At 43.6% G+C, this 25644-nt stretch overlaps 2 protein-coding genes across 3 annotated transcripts in view; both read right to left on the bottom strand.

Annotated features, from left to right (window-relative positions):
• The window catches only part of LOC310756746 (uncharacterized protein), a 1375527-nt gene that overhangs the window by 877721 nt on the left and 472162 nt on the right, over nucleotides 1–25644 (bottom strand). The window lies entirely within an intron of this gene.
• Nucleotides 7047–24196, bottom strand: LOC310756516 (tigger transposable element-derived protein 1-like). 2 transcript variants are annotated; one of them, XM_083600719.1, is made up of 6 exons: nucleotides 24067–24173; nucleotides 22722–22816; nucleotides 20828–20954; nucleotides 19405–19518; nucleotides 16562–18639; nucleotides 7047–9456 (listed from the first exon to the last, which is right to left on the bottom strand). In XM_083600719.1, the coding sequence occupies exons 1-6, from the start codon at nucleotides 24107–24109 to the stop codon at nucleotides 9358–9360; spliced, it is 2556 nt and encodes an 851-aa protein (XP_083456845.1). In that variant the 5' UTR covers nucleotides 24110–24173; the 3' UTR covers nucleotides 7047–9357. The 2 variants fall into 2 exon arrangements, with proteins under 2 accessions (XP_083456845.1, XP_083456844.1); XM_083600718.1 differs by having other exon boundaries at nucleotides 9140–9456; nucleotides 19405–19515; nucleotides 24067–24196.

Here is a 25644-nt window from a genome sequence, read left to right on the forward strand (position 1 = left end):
CAAGATGATCAAGGGTCTGGAAACCGAGCCTGATGAGGAACGGTTGAAGGATCTGGGTATGACTAGCCTGGAAAAGAGGAGGCTGAGAGGATATACGATAGCCATCTTCAGATATCTCAAGGGCTGTCTCATGGAAGAGGGAGCAAGCTTGTTTTCTCCTGCTCTGGAGGGTGGGACCCGAGCCAATGGATTCAAATTACAAAAAAAGGAGATTCAAACTAAACATTAGAAAGAACTTTCTGATGGCAAGAGCTCTTTGGCAGCCATAGGAAATGCAGGGAGCAGGGTGTCACTAGGCCTGAAACAATGGGACCTGGTGGATTTCACTCAGGATAGAGTTGGAGAGGCTATGGGTCCACCGCTTGCATCTGCAATATTAGGACGTCCAGGGTCTTTCAGCAAAGCAGCATGCTAGTTCTGTTAACGCCAGTCCATCACTACTCCAAGGGCTGTTTCTCGTTCGCTCTCAGATGGAAGTCACGCCATGCAACATAGAGTTCACATCGTGTGGTGTTTTTTTCAAGCGTTTCCAAACTGGATAGAATAAATTATATAGTGGGTTTAAAACAATCCCCCTCTTCAGAAAACATACAAGCACCACCTGCAGAGAGTTGTCAGGAGACCCCCCCCATTCCCATAATTCCCTGGGAAGGGAGATTGTTTGTTAAAGCCCTCTGGTCATCGGAGCTTTGCGAGGGAAATAATGAGGTTTCCCAACAACTGCTAGGACATTGCAGGTGCCCTGGCACCCGTGGGCACCGTGTTGGAAAAGGCAGATGTGGGAAAATAATACTGAGCTGCATGGACCAATGGCCTAATGTAGTTATAACGGGTCAGCAAACTACTTCAGCAGGAGGCCGTTCCACCGTCCCTCAGACCTTGTGGGGGGCTGGACTATATATATATATATTTGGGGGGGGGGGAATGAACGAATTCCTATGCCCCACAAATAACCCAGAGATGCATTTTAAATAAATATTTATGGGACCGCCTCTCCTGGTATGCCCTGCAGAGGACCTTAAGGTCCATGAATAATCATAGTTTAGAGGTCCCGGGCCCTAAGGAAGTCAGATTATCCTCCACCGGGGCCAGGGCCTTCTCAGTGATGGCTCCAACCCGGTGGAATGCTCCGTCCCATGAGACCAGGGCCCTGCAGGATTTAACTTCCTTCCTCCGGGCCTGTAAGACAGAGCTATTCCGCCTGGCTTTCAATTTGAACTTAGCCTGATCTTTTATTCCCCTTCCTTCCCTCCCCCTCCCCTTTGTATGAAGATTACCCACTCTGGGATCCCACAGCTAATTCTCCCCTGGTCTCCACGCTGGCCCAAATAGGACTAATTTAGCCAGCTAAATGTTTATTGGATGGTTTCCCCCCCCTAAATTGATTTCTGAATTCTGAATTTATTGTTATTCATGTTTCATACTGTATTTTATGCTGTTTTTTTGTTGCATCAATTAAGTGTTCTAAATTTGTTGTTAGCCGCCCTGAGCCCGGTTTTTGAACCGGGAAGGGCGGGGTATAAATAAAAATGTATTATTATTAATTTATTACTAAAAGCACACATTCTGCTCAGGTAAAAACACCAGGCAGGCCCCACAAATAACCCAGAGATGCATTTTAAACAAAAGGACACATTCTACTCATGTAAAAACACGCTGATTCCCGGACCGTCCGCGGGCCGGATTTAGAAGGTGTCCCTTGTTCCTTGCGTAAGGCCCCATGTTTTGTCCTCAAAACTGAGTTGAAAGGATCCCAGGCCGTACTGTTTAAGTATGTGGCTCTACTCTTTCCTCAGCTCCCCTTCCTCTCCCCCTGCCCCAATGTGGTGTCATGATTTGACTAAGATGAGAGACCCAAGTTCAAGTCCCCAACGAGCCACAAAACTGCTGTGTGACCTTGGACCAGTCGCTATCTCTCAGCCTGCCCTACCTTGCAGGGTTGTTTTGAGGATAACCTATGAGGCAAGATGCTCTACCTACCTGGCAAAATTATCCTGCAAGTTCCCTTGGAGCCAAAAAGTTCTTCCACCTCTTATTTTGATTACAGATAGGTAGCCGTGTTGGTCTGCCATAGTCAAAACAAAAATTTTTTTTTTCTTCCAGTAGCACCTTAAAGACCAACTAAGTTAGTTCTTGGTATGAGCTTTCGTGTGCATGCACACTTCTTCAGATACACTGAAACAGAAGTTGCCAGATCCTTCTATATAGTGAGAAGGTGGGGAGGGGTATTACTCAGAAGGGTGGTGGGAATGGGTGATTGGCAGATAGCTGTGATGAGCCTGTTGACGGCTCTTAACGACTGCAATAGGTCTTACAGGAAAAAGCAAGGGGTGAGAAGGTGAAAAATGGCTTTGTCATGTATAATGAGATAAGATAGCCACCCAATCTTAAACAACTCCTAACCCACAATAATACTACAACCAGACGTAACACGGACACTGGCACCAGAGCCTGCAATAAACCCAGATGCCAACTTTGCTGCCACATACACCCGGACAACACCATTACTGGCCCCAACAACATCACACATACCATCTCGGGACTATTTAATTGCTCATCGTCTAACATTGTATATGCCATCAAATGCCAACAGTGTCCTTCAGCTCTCTATATTGGACAAACAGGCCAAACCTTACGCCAAAGAATAAATGGACATAAATCGGACATCAAGAATCACAAGACAGAGAAACCAGTAGGAGAACACTTCAATCTCCCAGGACATTCTATACAAGATCTCAAAGTAGCTGTATTACTACAAAGGAATTTCAGAAATAGACTGGAAAGAGAAGCTGCTGCATTGCAACTCATTACCAAACTTAAAACCATGGAGAGACCTGGTCTGAACAAAGACATTGGATTCTTATCTCATTATACATGACAAAGCCATTTTTCACCTTCTCACCCCTTGCTTTTTCCTGTAAGACCTATTGCAGTCGTTAAGAGTCGTCAACAGGCTCATCACAGCTATCTGCCAATCACCCATTCCCACCACCCTTCTGAGTAATACCCCTCCCCACCTTCTCACTATATAGAAGGATCTGGCAACTTCTGTTTCAGTGTATCTGAAGAAGTGTGCATGCACACGAAAGCTCATACCAATAACTAACTTAGTTGGTCTTTAAGGTGCTACTGGAAGGAAAAACTCTTATTTTGAGGAATTCACTGCTTTATCATTTGAGCAAAGCCTTAGTATTTGCAGCAGTACCCTGTCCATCTGATTGTGTTGCCCCAGCCATTCTGGGCGGCTTCCAGCGTATTTAAATAATAATAATTAAACATTAAACTTCCCTATTCAGGATATACATGGAATATGAAAATGGGGACTAGATTTAGAGAGGCTCAATTCTTTATTGAGTTACTAGATGCAGGATATACACCAAATATGAAAAGCAGGATTGTCGAAACAAACACGCAGTATTATCGTGACATTGTTAGGTGAAAGCAAAAAAGCAACATAAATTACGGTAAACCTTAGAAACACTTAGCAAAATGATTTGGTGTGTGTGTAGTTAAGAGAGTCTGAGTGCCGCCAGTCAGTCAGTTGCTTGCAGGAGGGATGGAAATACCAGGAAATTTTAAGTTTGGACAACTTAAATAGCTTCAGGCACTTTCAAAAGGAACCTATTGACTTTTTACAGTTAGGGAAGTGGTTTTTAATTTATTATTCAGTTATACAATTTATATACCATTTAACTACAATAGTCTCTTAAGAGGTTTACAAAGATTCTATATGAAAAACCACAAAGGTCAGTTAGAGCTATAGGATCAGCCTTCAATTAAAATGCCTGCTGGTGAGGCGGTCCCTGAAGTATCCTGATCCGAAATTATTTAGGGCCTGGGAGATTAATACAAGGAGCCTGAACCTGCCCTGGTAGCGTACTGGCACCCAGGGAAAACTTCTAAGCACCGGGTTTTGTGCTGGCAATATTCTGTCCGTATCGACAGTGTAGCTGCAACATTTTACCTCAGCCCCGGATAGAGACAGGGCAAATACTGAGCCCTGAGGTTGTGGCCAGTGCCAGTCCTACTCAAGAGTAAACCCAGTGAAATTAATGGCCGTGTGGGAAGACGGACAAGCAAGACAGGATGTGGTAGAATGGAAGCGTAAGCAAATTGGATCAATACAGACTGGATATAATCTAACCCACGTATGGAATCTGATTTGTTGAATTGGGATGAATATTCATAGAGTAACAGAGTTGTAGTGTTGGAAGGGACACTGAGGATCATCCAGCCCAACCCCCTGAAATATAGGAATGAATATGCAGCTGTCCCAAACAGGTATTGAACCTGCAACCTTGGCGTTATCAGCACAAAGCTCTAACTGACTGAGCAGATATAAATAAATAGATTGTCTGGAGGAGCCTTAAGGTCTAGGATGTTTTATTTTGTATTAGATTATTACATATAACAGTATTGTATACCCACATATAATAAAATACCCCATCCTAACCCAGAAGATGTTTAGGCAATATTACTGAATGAAAATCCAAATAAGTTCTTATTCCAGGCAACTCTTTACGTTAACAAAATCATTTTATAATGTGAGTGGAGTCTTCCGTTTTCATCTTTTGGCCACATGCATAATTAAGCTATAGTAATCACGACTATGATCTTTATTGTAATAATTTAATAATAATAATTTTATTATTTGTGCCCTGCCCATCCGACTGGATTCCACCAGCCACCCTGGGCAGCTTCCAACATACATAAAAAAGTAATAAAACATTGCACATTGAAAGCATGAACTCCCAATCCACTCTGCAGCTAACTTGAAAAGCAACCTTATCAGACAACAACAAAAAATCAAAAGGAGATTCCAGCATGAAATGGCTGAACCAGGATCTAGCAACAAATCTGTGCCAATTAGTCAAAACTTCCCCCTGCATACTCAACTCGATCATTGGAATCTGCAGGAGAGGACCTTCTGCAAAACACCGTCCTATCAACATGTCCATGTGACATGATTTTGGAATCAGGCCTTTTGTGTGGTGCCACCTACCCTTTGGAACTGCCTGCCACTGCAAAACAGATACGCTGCATATTTACAGACCGTTTTTCACCATAGATGGTCACAGGGTTCGAAACTAGCAGGGTGCCAGGGGCATTTCGCGCCTAAAGATTCTCCCTTTGCGGGCACCTTAAAAAGTCTGGGTGCCATTTTTTGCACCTGGCTGACACTCAAGGATGACTGAATTGTATGTGCTTTGAAGCCTCAAAGTATATGTTACGGATAGACAATATGTTTAACAATAAAGAGTAGAGTGTTTCAAAAACTGAAGTATGGTACCGATATTTTTATTGTGCAAACACCAAATTAAACATATATGAACAATTTCTGTTAAAAATGTGATATTAACAATGTGTCACTTATGGGAATTGTGTATGAGTTCATGCTTCTCAAAATAATAAATAAAAAATATTGCTCCCCCTCCCCCAAATGGCAACTAGACATTCTGTTTTGGCGCCCACAACCCAGGTCCCAGGAGCCATTTGTCTCCTTGTTTTCCTATCCCAGTTTCTAAGACTGGGTGGTCACAAAGCAGTTTACAGAGAAATAAAACAATCCACGAACCATAATAATACAACAAAAACATAGGTTTCATAAATAGGCACAGTATAACTTACTTAAAATGCCTGCTGGAATAGACTGACTGTTGTTCAATGCCTGAAGTTCAACATGTATGTGCAATTTCAGGTGGAGGGGAGTTCCACAGGATTGGGCCCACAGTACTGAACACATGGCTCCTGGGGTTATAAACCGTGCATTTGTGCCACAAAGTGCGAGTCCCGCAAAGTGCTTGGTGAGAGAGGCAGGGATATAAGTGATAAGCCGAGCCCTAAGATATTCTGGCCCCAAGTTGATAAGAGTCTTGTAAATTAATACAAGAAGCCTGAATTATCCTAGCCAACTGTAGACTGAAATAGTACAACAGTGTCCCAACATAAAAGGGATTCCCTGATGTAGAACAAGTTCCCCTTTTAGGGTTGAAAATGTGCACATTCAGATAATAAGAGCCCAGGAAGTTTCCTATGGCCCTGGTGGCATTGTAAACCTGTTTGCATTTTGGACGGAGGTTTTTAAAGAACTGGGAAACTTTTATAAGCTGAACATCAACGTGTCTCCAGCCCCGGCAGTCGTGGGAAAAATGAATAACACTGACTTTCCAAGCTGTATATAAAGAAATGTTGTCATTTCTGCATCCAGCGGCTTGAAAATTGCCAGATGTTGGCAAACGGCTAAAGGTCTGAGAACCAAAGGGTCTGAGAAAACTGGCAAAAAAACTAACGTGCCAAATCCACGCTGCTAAAGAACGTGCTCCTCTTCTTTCTTGCCTCAATAATGGACTGGATGAGAGCCAACAAACTGAAACAAGATTGAGGCACTTTTAGTGGGTGCTTCCTTAGACCAGATGGTTGCGAGGTTTGCAAGACGGTTTGAGCATATTACACCGATCCTGGTCCGACTGCACTGGCTACCAATTAGTTTCCGGGCCCAATTCAAAGTGCTGGTTCTGACCTATAAAGCCTTAAATGGCTCAGGACTGCAATATCTCAAGGTCCACCACTTTCCATATGAACCCACCCAGACCCTGAGATCACCTTCTGAGGCCCTTCTTCGTGTGCCACCTCCTGGAGAGGGCCGGAGGGTGGCAACATGAGAACGGGGCCTTCTCTGCAGTGGCTCCCCATCTGTGGAATGCTCTCCCCAGAGAAGTTCACCTGGCGCCTTCATTATACACCTTTAGGCACCAGGCAAAAACGTTCCTTTTTAACCAGGCCTTTGGTTGATTTGATTGACATCCTATGCCCTTTCAAAATGTGGCTTTTTTGGACGGGGATAATAATAATAATAATAATAATAATAATAATAATAATAATAATAATATTTGTTACTTATACCCCGCCCATCTGGCTGGGTTTCCCCAGTCACTCTGGGCGGTTTCCAACAGGTTAAAAATACATTAAAACATCAGTCATTAAGAAAACTTCCCTAAACCGGGCTTTATTGGGTTGTTGATTTATTTTGATTATATATTTTATGCTTTTATATTTTGATTTTGTTCTGTGAACCACCCTGAGACCTCCAGGTATAGGGCGATATATAAATTCAATAATAATAATAATAATAATAATAATAATAATAATAATAATAATGCATGGCATGGCAACAGTTTATATCTTGCATGAGACAGAAAGATCGGACGAGGATTGTGAGTGTCTCACGGTAGACTCTGGAGAGGTTTACTTGTGCTATTTGCATAGTGTGACAATTTATTCTCCTTTCATTCAAATGCTCTCACGAGTGAATAATGCAGAGACAGTACTGAAAACTGAAAGGGAAAAGGGAAACTTTAAAAAAAACAGATCTGCAGAGCATGTTACAAGCCAAGTTCTACCCCAAATGGACTCTCTGATGCATCAAAAGATTTGATTTTTGGGCAAAACATTTCCCACACTCTGAACAGTTGTAAGGCTTCTCTCCTGTGTGAACTCTCTGGTGTCTCACGAGGTGGGATTTTTGGCCAAAACGCTTCCCGCACCCAGTGCAATCGTAGGGTTTCTCCCCTGTGTGGGTCCGCTGGTGGTTTGCCAGGTTCGATTTGTCGGCAAAACCTTTCCCGCACTCCCCGCAGCCGTAGGGTTTCTCGCCCGAGTGGGTTCTCTGGTGTCCGCTGAGGTGAGCCTGTTGAAGAAAACCTTTCCCACACTCCAGGCAGGTATAGGGTTTCTCTCCCGTGTGGGTCCTCCAGTGTTTTGCAAGCTCCGACTGCTGTGGGAATCCTTTCCCGCACTCCAAGCACGTGTAGGGTTTCTCCCCGATGTGGACCCTGTGGTGGATCACAAGGGCTGAGCACTGGGCAAAAGATTTACCACACTCGGTACATTTGTAGGGCTTCTCTCCCGTGTGGACCCTCCGGTGGTTCACCAGGTCGGAGAGCTGAGGGAAAGATTTGCAGCACTCGGCGCATTTGTAGGGCTTCTCTCCCGTGTGGCTTCTCCGGTGTATCACAAAAGCAGACTGCTGAGCAAAGCTTTTCCCACACTCCAGACATCCGTACGGTTTCTCTCCGGTGTGGAGCCTCTGATGGCTCACAAGGCAAGACTTGTAAGCGAAGCCTTTCCCGCACTCCGCGCACTCGTAGGGTTTCTCTCCTGTGTGGGCCCTCCGATGCACAATGAGTTTCGATTTGTAAACAAAACATTTCCCACACTCCTGGCACCTATACGGTTTCTCTTCCGGGCGGGCTCTCCGATGGGTCTCGAGTTCTGCCTCCCGCGGGAAACCCTTCCCACTCTCCAAGCAGTTGTAGGGTATCTCTCCTACGTGGATTCTCTGGTGTCTGGCGAGAGATGATTTCCGAGCAAAACGCCGGCTGCACTCCAGGCATGAATGCCTCTTCTTGCAGTCGCCTGAAAGGAGAAAAGAGCAAAAAACATAAGATGGGGATTCACTGCTGTTCCTTGTAAGAAGCAACCTCAGAAAATGGGCAAGGCAAGGGTCACGAACATGGTGCCCACATGTGCCTGCCAGTACCTCCTATGGTGCCTGCTGAGCAAAGACCGCTTCAAAAATCCACACCAGCCTCTCCAATATTAAATGGGCCCCCTCAAGCAGGCCCACATTTTATCGGATGCCATGACTGGGCACCCAGCCTCCTGCATGTTCTGAATAGAACAGAAAAACAAAGAGTTTCCCCATCGCTGTTTTTATTATTAGCAGGGATGGAGGGAAACTGAGAGGAAAATGACAATTCAAAATAGAAATTTGGGTAAAGCTGGGAGTGGAGGGTGTATTGCATGAGAGCTCCAGATCTACCATAATCTCATGCCTGAATCCCACCCGCAAATAGTGGTTGTCTGGAAGTGCCCTGAAACTCAACTGGAATGTCAAACAAAGCACTGCAGGGGGTTGGACTAGATGACCCTTGGGTCCCTTCCAACTCTACCACTCTATGATTTTATGATCAGTAAAAAGCACATTACGCCCATTGATGGGGCAGCCGATGGCAGAGCTTCCCTGTCCGGTTTCATCCCCGCCCCCCCCGTTCTTTTATATGTGGCAACCATTTTGTCTCAAGGCATGCGCCCGGCGGCAGCCATTTTGTGACCACAGCATTCCAAATAATGCACCAGCCCCAAAAAGGTTGGTGGTGCTTTACTAAGACATACAGAAAGGAGAAAAGAAAACCATATGTAAACCATTAAGACCCCTTCAGACTTGGTACAATGATAAACAAGCCATTCCCTGCCATCCTTGGGTGGAGGGATAAGGGTGGGCAAATGAGAAGGGGTAAAAAGGTTTGCCTTAGCTGAGGAGCAGGATCTGCCCATCTCTTGGTAAAAAAGAAGCCATCATGAGGCGGCAGACATTGCCAGGTGGGTCAGGGAGGAAGAGAAGGGGAGGGAAACAGCCCCATGAACCTCCTTGATCTTATCGGAGGAGCTGAGCCACTGCAAACAAATACAAAAGAAACGTACATTTTGGTGAGCATAGCATTTATTTGTTCATTATGTGGACACCTTGCCTTCTCTGCAGAAGACTCAGGGCATGGTACATACTTCTTTCCCCCCACCTCTCAATTTTCTCCTCACAACCACCCCGTGAGGCAGCTTAGGCAGTATGTGTGAATGCCCCAGAACCGCTCAGTGGCCTTCACAACCGAGTGGGGATTTGAACCTGGAGCTCTATAGTAATTGCAATATTTTAACCCAGAAGTTGGAAAACTCTGGCCTCCAGAACCCACTCTCCAGCCAGCCCCCGTGCGTTTCACCAGGCTATACCCCCTCCATCATAAACCTGCACAACCTCCTTTAGGGCCTTCATCCCATGTATCCTCAAGCTATAATACCATGGAATCGCATGTAACACGGGGATTAGGCTCCAGACTCGGCACCTAAGGCAAAAATTTTGTATAGTCAAAATTACCCTTGAAAATCCCTTAAACCGGACACGGAGACTTCCGGTTCAGCGCGACTTTGAGTCAGGCGGGGATTTCTTCCTTAGAGAAGAGTCCTGAGCTTTTCGGAGGAAAATAGGGGTTCCACAGGGCGCCGTGGTCCCCTGAAAAGTATCTGGTGGGCGTTCAGATACACTGTTTCCCGCGGAGCCAAAAAGCGGAACTCTCAGCCGTCAGGTAACTCCGTTTTGGAGCGAAGAGTACGGCGGGGGGAGAAGCGGGCTGAGGGAAGCCATAGCTGTCTCCGAAAACGCGAAGCCCCGAGCCTGCAGGAGAAGCGCTGGATTCTCAAAAGAAAGAAATTCGAGCCTAAAAAAGGGATAAAACTAAAGTGGATGTCATCTAAGGAAAGACTCGAAGAAGAGGAAGTCAAAAAGAGCTCGACTTTTATCTGAAATCAGCGTGGACGCAGAGACCTAAGCAAAGCGGGAGAAAGTGTAAGTGACGCTAGCGGCTAAAGTTCTTCTCTCCGCTCTACACCCTCTTAGACTATATTAGAGGATACAAAATATCTGGCAAGAGAGGAAGTAGAGGGGGAGCAAAGAGGTAATATTTAGAAACTATTTGATATAATCTAGCCCTCTTTGAGATAGTGGGAAAGAGGAAGAATTTAGCTTCATCTCTGAAAGTTTTGCGTAACGGAGGACTCCATTGCGCTACGGAGTGGGCGCCATTATATATTGTTTTTTTTTTTGTTTTTTGTGCCTTAGAAGAGAGAGGGAAAGGGGAGGTACGGTATTGCCGCTTCCCTCCCCCCCCTGAAACTCGGAAACTCAGAAACTTTAATAAATAGACTGTTTATAGTTGATATTACCCTTCCTTCTTCGAGGAAGGGAATTGGAAAGGTTTTCTCCTCCCCCTCCCTCTTTCCGTGTGCTTTCCTTCCCCATTTCACTGTTGGCTGACCTCTGGTGGATGGGAGAGAAACTGCAACTCATTTTGCTAGCATTTGCTAACCTCCCTGGGCTGGCTTAACGTTTCTGAAAGTATTTGAAAGCCGGACTTAAACACTTGAGGGAAGGATCTTGATCGATTTGAATTTCTTGGTTTACTTGAATTTCTTCTGGATTCTTCGGCTGACCGGACTTGTAGTGGAATATAGCCCAATTGAGGGCAAGAAGACTAAGAGGATAAGAAGATAAAGAGTGGTCCCATGAAAAAGACATATTCTGCAAACGACATTGTAAGGAATAGACTATTAAGAGGCAGGAAGAGCTGGTTTAATTATCGGATTTGACTGGACCTAGACTCAAACTTTGGATATTTCTGACTGGAATATAATTTGAACTCTGACCTGAGCTCAGAACTTTGATCTTTGATTTTCTTTTTGGTGGGATGCTGGAATATTTCATTTAGCGGATTAGTTTAACTGGGGACACCAAGAAGAAATTATTGGAATATTACTTCAGATGTCCTAGTGGAACTGGCTCTGAGCTTTGTAATTATCGATAGAATTGAATCATCATTATTATAATTACTATTAGTACTCTTTTATACTTAATTGAAAATGTCCCATCAACCAAAGAAAGGTGGGAATGGGGGAACCCCAGTAGAAAGAAAAGGGTCCAAGCAAGAATCAGATTTCAGATCGGAAATCTTAAAAATGTTTGCAGAAATTAGACAGAGCGAGAAGAATTTAGAAACAAAGATAGAACAGGTAGACTTAAAGATAGGGAAAATGGATAAGAAAATAGATGAAACTGTAAATGAATTGAAAGGCCAAATTAAAGAGGTATCCAAAAGAACTCACGTATTAGAGGAGGGAATGAAAAAGACAAAATTGGAAATGAAAGAACTGAAACGTGAAGATGATAAAATCAGAGTAGGTCTCTTAGAAACTAATAAATCACAAGAGGAAATGTGGGATGCGATCTCCATGAACGAACTTAGACAACGGGAAGTTAATTTAAGGTTGAGGGGGGTCCCAGAAAACCAAGGTGAAAATATTAGACAAAAACTAGTAATAGAATTGGCACAATGGTTAGAGTACCAAGTAGAAGAGATAGCATGTATGGTACAGAATGCCTTCAGAATGAAAGTGAGAACGACAAGGGCAAGAAAACTGCCAGGGGACTGTTTGATAACCTTTAAGGATAGAGATATGAGAAATTTGGTACTCCAAAAAAATAGAGAAAAAAGACTAATGATAGATGGGAGTTATATAATTATTTTTAAAGACATTCCAATTAGGTTGTTAAAACGAAGAGACCCCTATAAACAACAGGTGCAAATTCTTAAAAAGAACAATATTGAATTTAAATGGGAGTTCCCGGAGGGGATCTCCTTTATTTACAAAAATAAGAGACATAGATTGTCCAGCCCGGAAGAGATAGGCAAATTTCAGAGGAAATATAAGGAATTACTAGTAGAGGAAGAAGAAGAACTTAAAGGAGCAACAGGAGGAGTGGAGGTTAAAGGCGTGAAGGATTTGGCGGAGAGGGAAAAAATGGGAGAAAGGCTAGCGGGAGAAGAGGAAGGGGAGGGAGAGGAGGAGGAGGAAGAGGAAGAAGAAGAAAGACTATAAAGAACTACTATATAGAAAAAATTTCTTTTATCTTGATTATTCGGAAATAAAATGGCGTTAAAATTATGGAATTGGAACATTAATGGACTGAACGAAAAAAAAAACGGAACAAGGTGGAACAATTTCTAAAGAAAAAAAACTTAGATATAATCTGTTTGCAGGAGACACACGTGGCGAAAAGGCATAGGAAAATTTTGGTTAACAAAAGACTCGGAAATGAATTCATATCCTCAGACAAAGAAAAGAAAAGAGGAGTGATATTGTATATAAAAAGTAAACTCGAGGCTCAGCAAATATTTAAGGATGAAGAGGGAAGAATTATAGCTGTCCAAATCAATTGGCAAGGTGAAAAATTAATAGTTGTTGGGATTTATGCACCTAATGGAAGTAAAACTGACTTTTATAAAAATTTGGAAGAAAAACTGTTGGAATATGTAGATCAAAAAATAATCCTGATGGGTGATATGAATGGGGTAGTGTCAATAGAAATGGATAGATTGAGAGACGGTGGGACAAAAGAAGGAAAACTACCCAAAACATTTTTTGAAATGGTTAAAGACTGTAATTTAATCGATATTTGGAGATTAAAACACCCGCTAGAAAAACAATTCACTTTTTACTCAGAACCAAACCAAGCGATGTCCAGAATTGATCAAGTTTGGATTTCGAGTGAATTAACTCCAAGAATCACTCAGGTAGAAATTGAACCAAGAGTAATTTCAGACCATAGTCCAATTAAATTAGAACTTAAAGGCTTTGAAGAAAGATCATTCAGGTGGAGATTAAATGAAGGCCTATTCGATGATCAAAATCTTATCCAAGAGGCACAAAAGAAAGTGAATGATTACTTTGTGGATAATTGTAATAAAGGAACGAAGATGAGTATAGTATGGGATGCAAGCAAGGCAGTGATGAGAGGGTTTTTTATACAAAAAAACTCACTTAAAAAGAAGAACAGAGAGAAAGTAAAGACAGAGATTTTAAAACAAATTATGGAAAATGAGAAAAAGCTAATTAAAAAACCAAACAATACAAGAATTAGACAAAGTATTAAAGCCCTGCAAACCCAATTTGCAATGATAATAAATAAAGAGGTGGAATGGAACATTAAAAGAATTAGACAAAAAAAACTTTGAGTTTGCAAATAAATCAGGAAAATGGCTTGCTTGGCAGATTAAGAAAAGGAAAGAACAAAGTACAGTAAACAAAATCAATGTGGAAGGAGAAGAGATAGTCAGCCCCAAGGGTATTAGAAAAGGATTCTTGGATTTCTACAGACATTTGTATAAGAATAAAGAAAAGAATAGTATGAGGAAAATAGAAAGATATTTAAAAGAAAAAGAAGTGCAAAAGATCCCAACAGAAGTAACAGAAAGGCTGAACACCCAGATTAATAATGAGGAGATCAAGGAGGTAATTACAGAATTGAAAAATGGGAAATCCCCAGGACCAGATGGGTTTACAGCAAAGTATTATAAAGAGTTGAGAATAGCCCTAACAACACCATTAAAAGAAGTAATGAACAACATCTTAAAAGAGAGAGAGATTCCGGGGACTTGGAAAGATGCATTTATAACCTTTATTCCAAAAGAGGATGCGGACCAAACACAAGTAAAGAATTATAGACCGATTTCCCTATTAAATACGGATTATAAAATTTTTGCAGGAATAATGGCGAAGAGATTAAAAAAGGTGTTACAAGAAGTCATTCACGAGGACCAAGCGGGTTTCCTTCCCGGCAGACAGATGAGGGATAATGTGAGGAATATAATAAATACGTTAGAATATCTGACAGCTAGGAACGAAAGACAGGCAATGTTAATGTTTGTGGATGCCGAAAAGGCATTTGACAATGTATCATGGGATTTCATGTTGAAAAATATGGAATACATGGGATTGGGAAATGACTTCTTGAACGGAATTAAGGCAATATATACTGAACAAAAGGCGAAATTAATAGTGAATAACGTGATAACAGAAGAAATCGAAATATCAAAAGGTACTAGACAGGGCTGTCCGCTTTCACCTCTGCTGTTTATAATGGTCTTGGAGGTTTTTTTGAATTCAATCAGGGAAAATGAAAGGATAAAGGGGGTGACAGTAGGCCAAAATGAATACAAAGTTAAGGCCTTTGCCGATGATTTGGTAATAATGGTGGAAGATCCGATGAATAGTGCCTCTGAAGTGCTAGAGGAGATTGAAAAGTTTGGTGATGTGGCAGGCTTTAAGTTAAACAGGAAAAAAACTAAAATTATAATCAAAAATATGGACCAAACAATGACTGAAGTGCTGCAGCAACAAATAGGTATTGAAGCTGTTAAAAAGGTTAAATATTTGGGAATATGGTTGACTCCAAAAAATATCGATCTGTTCCAAAATAATTATGTCCCGGTTTGGAACCGAATTAAGAAAGATCTGGAGGGATGGGGAAGGTTAAAACTATCTTTCTGGGGTAGAATCTCAATGGTGAAGATGAACGTGCTCCCAAGGATGCTATTCTTATTCCAAATGATTCCAAAATTAAAAGGAGTAAAGATATTTGAGGAATGGCAAAGAACGATCTCAAGATACATCTGGCAGGGCAAAAAGCCGAGAATTAAATATAAATTATTAACAGACGTAAAGGAAAGAGGAGGCTTTGCCCTGCCAGATTTAAAACTATACTATGAGGCATCATGTCTTTGCTGGATAAAAGAATGGATAAAACTTAAAAATACCAAACTACTGGATCTAGAGGGCTTTGATGCAAGATTTGGATGGCACGCGCATTTATGGCAAGAGAAGAAATTGGGTTATAAATCTTTCGAAAACCACATCTTCCGGAAATCGTTGTTGGAAGTGTGGGACAGATATAAGAACATATTGGAAATGGGAGTTCCACACTGGCTATCTCCACTAGAGATTATGGGAGTTAGAAAAATTAATATGAGAAGTAACTGGATTACTTATGGAGATTTGGTGGTAAAGGAAGACGGGAAATGGAGACTAAAACCATATGAGCAAATAAAAGAGCATGTATCTGATTGGCTGCACTACTATCAGATAAGTAATATGTTCAAAAAGGATATGAAAGAGAGAGGGTATAAGGAAAAGGATTCGAAATTCCAAATAGAAATTGTTAACAATGATTGTAAGATAATCTCAAAAATGTATAAAATTCTATTGGAATGGTATACGTTGGATGAGGAAGTCAAAGCAGTAATGATCCATTGGGCCAGGGATTTAGGGTACAGTATAGATTTGGAAGATTGGCAAAAAATATGGAATGAAAACTTGAAGTTTACAGCATGCACTACGTTGAAGGAAAACACCATGAAGATGGTATACAGATGGTATATGACCCCTGCTAAATTAGCAAAAATGTATAAAATCTGTAATAAATGTTGGAAATGCGGGGAGAAGGAGGGTACATTCATACATATGTGGTGGGAGTGCAAAAAAGTGAAGGGATTCTGGGAACTGGTTTATAATGAGTTAAAGAAAATGCTGAAATATAGCTTTGTGAAGAAACCAGAGACCTTCCTGCTGGGAATAATTAGAAATGATATAAAGAGGAGGGATCGCAAAATCTTCCAATACGCAATAACAGCTGCGAGAATATTGCTAGCTCAAAGATGGAAGCAGAAAGAACTTCCAAATATTGAAGAATGGAGAGAAAAACTGACAAACTTCGCAGAACTCGATAAATTAACTGGGAAAATCAGACTTCAGAGAGACTATGAGTTTCTAGAGGACTGGGGGAAATTTAGAGATTATTTGAAAACTGTATGTGAGGAAAATACAACGCTAGTGTGTTTCAAAGAAGCTTTGTGAAAAAAATAAGGAATATTGCAAAAAAGGTAAAAGAGGACGGGAAGATGTATTAAAATGGTAATACTATAATTAAGGAATGTGTTGATAAGAAATTAAGTATGGATGATTATCAGAGGAGTTGAGGGAGGTCGAATAAGTCAAAATAAGTGATGCTTAAAATTGTATGATTGGAGAAATTATGAAAAAACTCAATAAATATTATTTAAAAAAAAAAAAAAAGAAAATCCCTTAAACCGCCCATAAAGCACACTGCGGTACACACCTGTATACGATGAGGATGAAACAATGAAGAGGGCCGCTGTACACACTCGGGCGATTTGTCTTTCTGTTCTCCTGACATCACTGCTGAGGGGTCACAAGGGTCTGATGCCGATCCGGCAGAAAACGGTCCAGGTTTGCGTGATGGAGAGTGAGTCACACACAAGGCGGCTGGCTCTGTGTCCGCGCGAAGAGTCGGTTGCAAGGGCTCATCCGCTGCCGGTTGTTTTTTCGAGAACAACATGGCGACCGGCAACTGCCGCTGCTGCCTCTTCAGCTGCTCAAACATTTCTCGGTAGGGCCTCAAGGCTTCCGCGATGCCACGTGTGACTTTGAGGCTCTGCTCCATGGAGGGATCGTATTCCGAAATCAAATCGTTCAAGCGCTTTGCCGCTTGAAACACCTCGGCAAATTTGGGGAGGTTCCAACTTGCCGGCTCCTCCTGTTCGTCGTCATCTTCCTCTTCCGATTTTATCAGATCCTCGGGCTCTTCGCTAGCCGACGTTCCTCTATGGCCCTTGATTAATTCTTCTATTTCTTCCTCAAGGATGTCGCTGAAGCCATCGCCGCCCAACTGCCTGGCCACCCGAACGATACGCTCCACTTCGTGGTGAATGGTTGGGAAACCCCTGAAATCATTCACACATTTCTTCCACAGGTTTCGCCAACACGCGTTGACCGTTTCTGGCTCGATCGCATCCGTGGCTTGTTTGACGTAAGTGATGCAATTGGCGATGTTGAAGGACTTCCAACGTTCGGCCGCGTTGAGGCTTGGATCGGCGTCCAGAGCGTTGCAGACCCGCGAGAACATAAGACTCGTGTACTTGGCCTTGAAGCAGAGAACTACGCCTTGGTCGAGAGGCTGGATGGCGGAGGTGGCGCTATGGGGCAGAAAGACAACTTCGACGTCGCTATGCGCAAACCGGACTCCCTCAGGGTGGCCAGGAGAATCGTCGACAATCAGCAACACCTTAAAGTCGATTCCTTTCTCTTCGAGGTACCGCTTGACCTCCGGAACGAAGCATCGATGGAACCAATCCAGGAATATTGCTGCCGTCACCCAGGCCTTTTTGCTCGATTGCCAGAACACAGGCAGGAGGTGTTTGTCCTTGCCTTTTAGGGCACGAGGATTTGCAGAACCACAGAGCAGGCCGGGCTTTATTAAATGCCCGGCTGCGTTGCAACAAAACAACAACATCACACGGTCTTCGGCCGCCTGTCTTTCTGCTTTCGAAATGTACGTGCGGCTGGGCATTTTCTTCCAGAAGAGCCCCGTCTCGCCAGCGTTGAAAACTTGTTCCGGGAGATATCCCTTTTCTTCTATCAGTTTCTTTAACTGTTTGGAGTAGGGCTTCGCTGCTTGTTTGTTGGTGGGTGCAGCATCGCCAGGGCTCTGGCCATTTTTCAGGTTGAAGCGGTTCCTGAAGCTGTTGAGCCAACCTTGGCTGGCTTTGAACTCCTTCTCGTCACAAGGCCGCCCCTCTCCGGTAAGAGGCTTGAACAGCGCGTACAGGTCAAGAGCTTTTTCTCGCATCATGTTGCCGTCAACGGGAAGGCCTTGGCCATTCATGTCTTCCAGCCACAGGTACAAGGCCTTTTCCGCCTTCACCAAAGTCTGATCGCGAACTTGGCTCGTCACCTTAGCCGTTATAGGAGCACCCGAGGCCACGGCTTGACGGATTTCTCTCTCTCGAACTTTAATGGCACGGATGCTGGATTCATTGCGGCCATATACGCGGGCCACTTTGGAGACGGACATGCCGGTCCTCAATAAATCCAACACAGCCACTTTCTCCTCCAGCGTCGGAACAGATCGCTGCTTCTTGCGCTGCCCTCCGGGTGACCTGCAGGCAGCTAGCTTGCGTTTAGGGGCCATGGGGCATGATGAATACTGTCCTTGAAGGATGGCGTGCTCGGCCAGGAAATCGCACTCGCGCTCACCCCAAGACGGCTCACTAGCTGGAACCGCCCACACTTGGCTCTGACAGTCACCCACGCCTTGTTTCAACAGGTACATGGAGTTGAATTCATGCGCGTTAAATGTGCTTATGACGTCGCTCCACTGTAATGCCTTTTGCTCGCCTGAATAGAGGACGGAAAGATGTCTTGTATGGAACGTAGATGGACGTCTTTTGGCCTGCCCACTTTTAACTTTGGCTCCACCCACTTTGTCCCTGGCCACACCCTCCACTGGCATGAGGCCCCCAGAAGGCTGCCACAAGGGAATATGGCCCTTCGCTAGAGGGTCTTCCCACTTGTGTTCCATGGGGCACCCCACAAATGCTCCACAGAGGCCTAGAATCCCTTTTAGGGACGGGGCAGAAATCCCATTCCGTTCCCATTTAAAGCCAAATTTATGTTTCCCGAGACAGTATGAGAACATAAGACGCAGCCACCCTTTGAAATGCACACTTGTCCAAATTTCACGATGCAGTTCTCCCACCGACGTTTAGAAAAAGGAATATATGAGGTAAACGTGGGCATAATAATCAATACGTTTGCGAAAATAGCATGCCAAAATGCAACACAGTGGCTTGCAAAAATGGGTACGTTGGTCAAAACGGCGGGCAAATTTGTGTCTTATTAGGAGAAATAATTTCCAAGAGGATTTTTTTTTAAAGAAACAAAATTGGCAGATTTGCTGCAGGAATGTGGACAACGAAATTGAAGGTCAGAAAAATGAGAAGAGAAGCAAAATTGCTGTGTCCTCCCATTCCTAATCGCAGTAGATGTGGTCACACTCTTAGGCAGTTGGAGGGGGAGAGAGAGGAAATGAAACCGTTTCAGGCCACTGCTAATTGTTGAGGGTCGGGGGGCGGAATAACCAACTTATCCCAAGCCCCTTACCTGTGTGCGTGTTGGAGATCACGGTTTCATCCATCCCCTGAGAATCAGGCACCCACATGTCTTCCCCTTGCTCTAGCCGGGAGATGAGGTCAGGCTTGAGGACTGGAAATCCTTCTTGGGAAAGAACGAGGGGGGAAATCAAGGTCACAATTGGCTTACTGGGTTTATATATATATGTGTGTGTGTGTGTTTGTGTGTGTGCGTGCGCACGCGCATAAACTTAACAAGACTAAGCCTATGTAACCATTTAATCTTTCATTTTGCCTGGCTGCAAATTTTAATTTTTATGCAATTCACTCTTTCCATTAAACAAAACAACAGCAGAAAAGGAAGCTTACACAGATGTACTATTTTCTCCCTTCCTTTATTTCCTTTCATTACTTCTTTTCTTTTCTTCTTCTTTACTGAGGTTTAACTGCAAGTTATGCAAAGGGAGAGTTTATGCCAAGTCAACTTTGCTGATACAGTCTACGTATAAAAACTCTGTATACGCCTAAAGGTAAAGGGACCCCTGACCATTAGGTCCAGTCGTGGCGGTTGCGGTGCTCATCTCGCTTTATTGGCTGAGGGAGCCAGCATACAGCTTCCGGGTCATGTGGCCAGCATGACTAAGCCGCTTCTGGCGAACCAGAGCAGCGTACGGAAACGCCGTTTACCTTCCCGCCAGAGTGGTACCTATTTATCTACTTGCACTTTGACGTGCTTTTGAACTGCTAGGTTGGCAGGAGCAGGGACCGAGCAACGGGAGCTCACCCCGTCGCAGGGATTCGAACCGCCGACCTTCTGATCGGCAAGTCCTAGGCTCTGTGGTTTAGCCCACAGCGCCACCCATGTCCCCTCTGTATATGCCTATTTGTCGCTTAATAAGAAAACAATTCATACGCTCTTATAAGGGAGGCCCTTAGCTCAATGGAACAGCATCTGCTTTGAATGCAGAAGGTCACTGGTTCAATCCCCAACATCTCTACTTAAGGCTGGGAGAGATCAGGGCCTTTGGAGAGCTGAAATATTGATTGAAACACTGGAGAGCTTTTGCCAGACGACACTGAGCAAGGTGGACCCGTCATCTAACTCAGCGTAAGACAGCTTCCCATTTTCCTTCGCTTTCAGCCATCATTTCAGGATGAATGAATGCTTAGCCATAATTTCAGAATGAACGTTTGGCTGTGCAACGCCAAAATAATTCAGAAAATGCATTTACATTCTTAGGCAGACCACAAGGATTACCCTATACACCAGCCTCCCCCAACCTGGCGCCCTTCAGATGGTTTGGATTATAGCTCCCATCAGTCCCAGCTAGTGTGGCGAATGGTCAGGGATGATGGAAGTTGTAGTCCAACGATATGGTAGGCGAAGGCTGCTCTACAACCATGGTTACGCTTTCCATTTTAAGAGTTTATCAAGGCACTGCCGCCTTCCTTACCCAGCGAGGACACATTCCCATAATTCTCCAGCATGACCTCCCGGTACAAGGCTCTTTGGACCGGGTTCAGCAGAGCTGCCTGCCCTTCCGTGAAGTATACGGCCACGTCTTCAAAGGTCAACGGGCCCTGCAAGAACAAAGCAAAATCTGAGGGACCCGAGGTGGCAGACACGGTTCCCCTGCATCTCAACTCTTCCTCAAAACAACCCTGCGAGGTAGGTTAAACAGCTGAGACGCAAGGACTGGCACCAGGTCAGCCTGTGAGCTTCATGGCAACTTGAATTATTAAAGGTAAAGGTACCCCTGACTGTTAGGTCCAGTCGCGGACTCTGGATTTGCGTGTTCATCTCGCTCTATAGGCCGAGGGAGCCGGTGTACAGCTTCGGGGTCATGTGGCCACTTCTGGCGAACCAGAGCAGCGCACGGAAACGCCGTTTACTTTCCCGACGGAGCGGTACCTATTTATCTACTTGCACTTTGACATGCTTTCGAACTGCTAGATGGCAGGAGCAGGGACCGAGCAACGGGAGCTCACCCGTCGCGGGGATTTGAACCGCCGACCTTCTGATCAGCAAGTCCTAGACTCTGTGGTTTAGACCACAGTGCCACCCGCGTCCCTGGAGACACTTATTTTCCTCACAGATCAGTGGTTCCCAGAGTTTCCTGGGGTTGCTTGTTAAACCAGTCTGGGAAGTGCAGCTCTGGGAAGAGAACTGGGGCCTCCTTGCAGCTGTCTGCGTCCTTAACAAAGTAGAGTTCCCAGGATCCTTTGGGGAAGGCATAACAGTTTAAAGTGGTATGATACAGCTTTAAATGCATAGTGCAGACGGTGCCCAAATGACGTGTGCCGCATTCTACACTTAGCTGACCATAAAACGCCCTCCCATCAGATGTCGAAGAAATAAACAACTACCTGACATTTAGAAGACATCTGAAGGCAGCCCTGTTCAGGGAAGTTTTTAATGTGTGACATTTTAATGTATTTTTAATCTTTGCTGGAAGCCGCCCAGAGTGGCTGGGGAGACCCAGCCAGATGGGCGGGGTACAAATAATAAATTATTATTATTATTATTATTATTATTATTATTATTATTATTATATAAAAGTACTTTGCTTAGAAGGCACCCCTTATACATTTATACGCCTTCCTCTCTTTCTTCCCTCCCCTCCTCTCTCTACCAGCCTTTCCTGTTTTCGTTCAGCGCCAGCCCTACTGTCAAGCAGTGAGACAAGGTGCTTCAGTGGGCAGATGCCAAGGAGTCTTGGCAAGTCGTTGCAGGACAGAGCTGTGTGGCCCATTTGGCCTGCCCTGCACCATCCAAGCCCTTATTTTGCCCTCAGGAAAATACTGTCCCGTCATCAGTGTTGAAGTCAGTCTGTGTAAGCACCATACTTTTAAAGGCGCACTGCTTCCCCAAAAGAATCCTGGGAGTAGGGCTGGGCGATATCTGGTTTTCAACACACATCACCAGCTGAACTTCGTGATATACCAATATATCACAATGACTTAAATCAGGAACTGTGAAGAGTCAAACGGAGGGCTGGGCGATCATCTGGTTTCCAGCATTGTGCTATATCAGCAGCTGAACATGCGCGATATAATGCTATATCACGATATATAATGACATCTGAAGGCAGCCCTGTTTAGGGAAGCTTTTAATGTTTAATAGATTATTGCATTTTAGTGTTTTGTTGGAAGCCGCCAAGAGTGGCTGGGGAAACCCAGCCAGATGGGCGGGGTATGTATAAATAAATAAATAAATAAATAAATAAATAAATTATTATTATTATTATTATTATTATTATTATTATTATTTCTGAAATAAGGATGGAGCTTTGCAGAGGCACTGGCCGGCTTCACGGTTTTCCCCATCCTCATTCAAAAATTTCCTACCTGAGCTGACTCCACCAAAGTATTTTCTCCTCTCCCTTCGGAAAAAGGGGGAGATCCAGGTTCAACTGAGGACGTCATTCGGTACTCTGTGGGAACTTTTAAAAAAAAAGATTTCTGTTATTTGCAGGTTAGGGGAACTGAGCTGCATTTTATGGATTAAGAATATGCAAGAATATGCCCCTTACTGGATCAGGCCATATCCTGTTCTTACAGTGGCTGACCTGGAAAACGCAATGGGAAGCCCACAAGCAGAACCTCAGTCCAACAGCCCTCTCTCCCTATTTGTCAAAACTGAATCTCTCAAAAAGTATTTTGCAAATTTCAAAGTGATATTTGATTTCGGGGCAAGGTGGGAGAGAGAATCAAAAGCCCAGTCCTCTACATTTTCATGAAAGCAGTGAATTATGGATGTATTCTGTATGACTTAATCAGCTGCCACATTTATAAATGGTTCTGTAAGAACTGTATATTACAGTATATTACAGCAATATACAACCGTATATTGGAATTGGAAATTGGAAAAAAAGAATTCATACTTTCTTGTGGCACCTTAAAAACAGCTGGGTTTACAAGCTTTAAACAAAACAGAGCCAAGCAGTTCTATCCTGTTTCCACATGCTGTTTTTATTTAATCCACTCCACTTGGTTTATTTAAACCAGGCATCCCCCAACTCAGCCCTCCAGACGTTTTGGGACTACAACTCCCATCATCCCTAGCTAACAGGACCAGTGGTCAGGGATGATGGGAACTGTAGTCCCAAATCATCTGGAGGGCCAAGTTTGGGGATGCCTGATTTAAACCAAGGACTTGCACATTGAACACTAATAATGAATCATGTGTTGCAGATATTCTTGCAAATTTATCGTGCTATTTTTGCGATATACGAATTACATTCAGAGACCTGGTCTTTTCAGTTATGCTGTTCATTATTCCTATGATCCTTGTTTATAAAATCCAATAAAAAGTTACTTTTTTAACGAAAAAAAACCCAGATGGGTTTATATGCCACCTCCAAATTTTGCATGCACCTTGTTTTGCTGAACAGATTAAAACATCTCTCTCTTTTCCCATGCCAAGTTAAGGCCCAGCCAGAAACAGGAAGACCCAACGGAGGGGGAAAGTCCTGGCTTGCTTTTCTGCCTTTTAAACGCAGGCTGGCCTTCAGAAATCAGCAAGGGAAGCTTTCTACGCCGGGGAAATAAAACGCAGTCAACTTCCAACAGCCCCAGCCTGCTGCTGCCGCAGGAGCACAGGAGCAGAGGCTGATCGAAGAAGCTGGCAACCTAGGACAAGAGCTTGCAATTCTCCTCGCCCCCCATTCCTCCCCTTCCAGCTGCAACTCACCGGCGCCAGGGCCCATCCAGAGCAGGCAGGACCCGCTTTGCATCTCCAGCGCTTCCCCACCACCTGCCTTTGTGCTCCGAAGCTGGGCGAAGGCAAGGGAGGGAGCCCGCCAGCAGGAAAGGCCAGGGCATGCTGGGAATTGTAGTCCTCGCGCCTCCCGGCCCCTTGGAAGGCAAGGGCTTCTGGGAATTGTAGTACGGCATGCGCATTGGTTTGGAATCAAAGCGCTATCTGATGATGATTATTAAACCAACAACTCTTTCTTTCTTTTTTTGGGAATTTTGCAAATGCTTGCTTGTTCTGCAATGAATTTTGCAAATGCTTCTTTGTTCTGCAATGTTTGTTGTGCGAGGAATTGATATCTTAGTGTGTCAGCACCCATTTACCTGAAACTCTTTGCTTGCATTATTAGTGGTGTCAACTTTTTAAATATAGTTTTTGTTTAAGGTAAAGGTAAAGGCACCCCTGACCATTAGGTCCAGTTGTGGCCGACTCTGGGGTTGCTCATCTCGCTTTATTGGCCGAGGGAGCCGGCGTACAGCTTCCGGGTCATGTGGCCAGCATGACAAAGCCGCTTCTGGCAAACCAGAGCAGCGCACAGAAACACCGTTTACCTTCCCGCCGGAGTGGTACCTATTTATCTACTTGCACTTTGACATGCTTTCGAACTGCTAGGTTGGCAGGAGCTGGGACAGAGCAACGGGAGCTCACCCCGTTATGGGGATTTGAACCGCCGACCTTCTGATCGGCAGGCCCTAGGCTCTGTGGTTTAGACCACAGCACCACCCGCATCCTAGTTTTTGTTTAGGCAAGCCTTAATCAGAAATGTAATTTCATTATGCCTTTTTGGTTCCGTTTAAAACAACAACCCTGTTTATCTGTTTTGATATTATTATTATTATTATTATTATTCATTTTTAATAATAATTCTTATTATAATCTTTTTTGTTTTACAATTTCAAATAAACATTTTGCAAACCTGGAAATATCCAATGACTTCCCTTCTTCTCTTTCGATGGTTCATTTTACATATCTTACATCCCTGCATATTTTACAATAATCATTCAAATCAATTTTCCACTATTACATCCATAAAGAATCATTTACTCTGTTGAATTTATCTTAATGCTGCCGTACACAACTATTTTCCATATACTCAATAAACAGTTTCCAATCTTCTTTATGAATTTATGTTCTTCTTGCTCTCTTATTCTATACATAATATTATTATTCTTTTAAGTCTGTTGGTTTTTTCGCTTCCCTCTTGCAGATATTTTATGTAAACTGCCTAGAGATTTTTTATTTCTTTCAATTAAGCGGTATTTAAATTTTGTTGAACAACCTAGATAATAAAAATATATAATACGATGCGTGTAATGAGTTGATCTGGTTGCCTGGAGGCCGTAATGGGCCAAATGTGGGCCAACAAATTAAGAACCTATGAATGCTGTTGTCAGCATCTGTCTGTCTTGAGAGACAATGGAGTGCCTCTCCATTTTCTGCTGTGATTGCAATGTAATAAAAAAATTAAGGTCTTATAAATATAATAAATGTTCATAAATGTACCAACCAGGCACG

The sequence above is a fragment of the Podarcis filfolensis genome (genome assembly GCF_964270895.1).
Source record: "Podarcis filfolensis genome assembly, chromosome: 2".
NCBI lineage: Eukaryota > Metazoa > Chordata > Lepidosauria > Squamata > Lacertidae > Podarcis > Podarcis filfolensis.

What these genes read in the sequence shown, in the direction of transcription:
- LOC310756516 (XM_083600719.1), bottom strand. Translation starts at nt 24,109, where the DNA reads ATGCAAAGCGGGTCCTGCCTGCTCTGGATGGGCCCTGGCGCCG. An exon ending in CTTTGGTGGAGTCAGCTCAG is followed by an intron (nt 20,955 to 22,721) that starts GTAGGAAATTTT and finishes TTGTTCTTGCAG; the next exon opens with GGCCCGTTGACCTTTGAAGA. An exon ending in TTCATCCTCATCGTATACAG is followed by an intron (nt 9,457 to 16,561) that starts GTGTGTACCGCA and finishes ATTTGTTTGCAG; the next exon opens with TGGCTCAGCTCCTCCGATAA.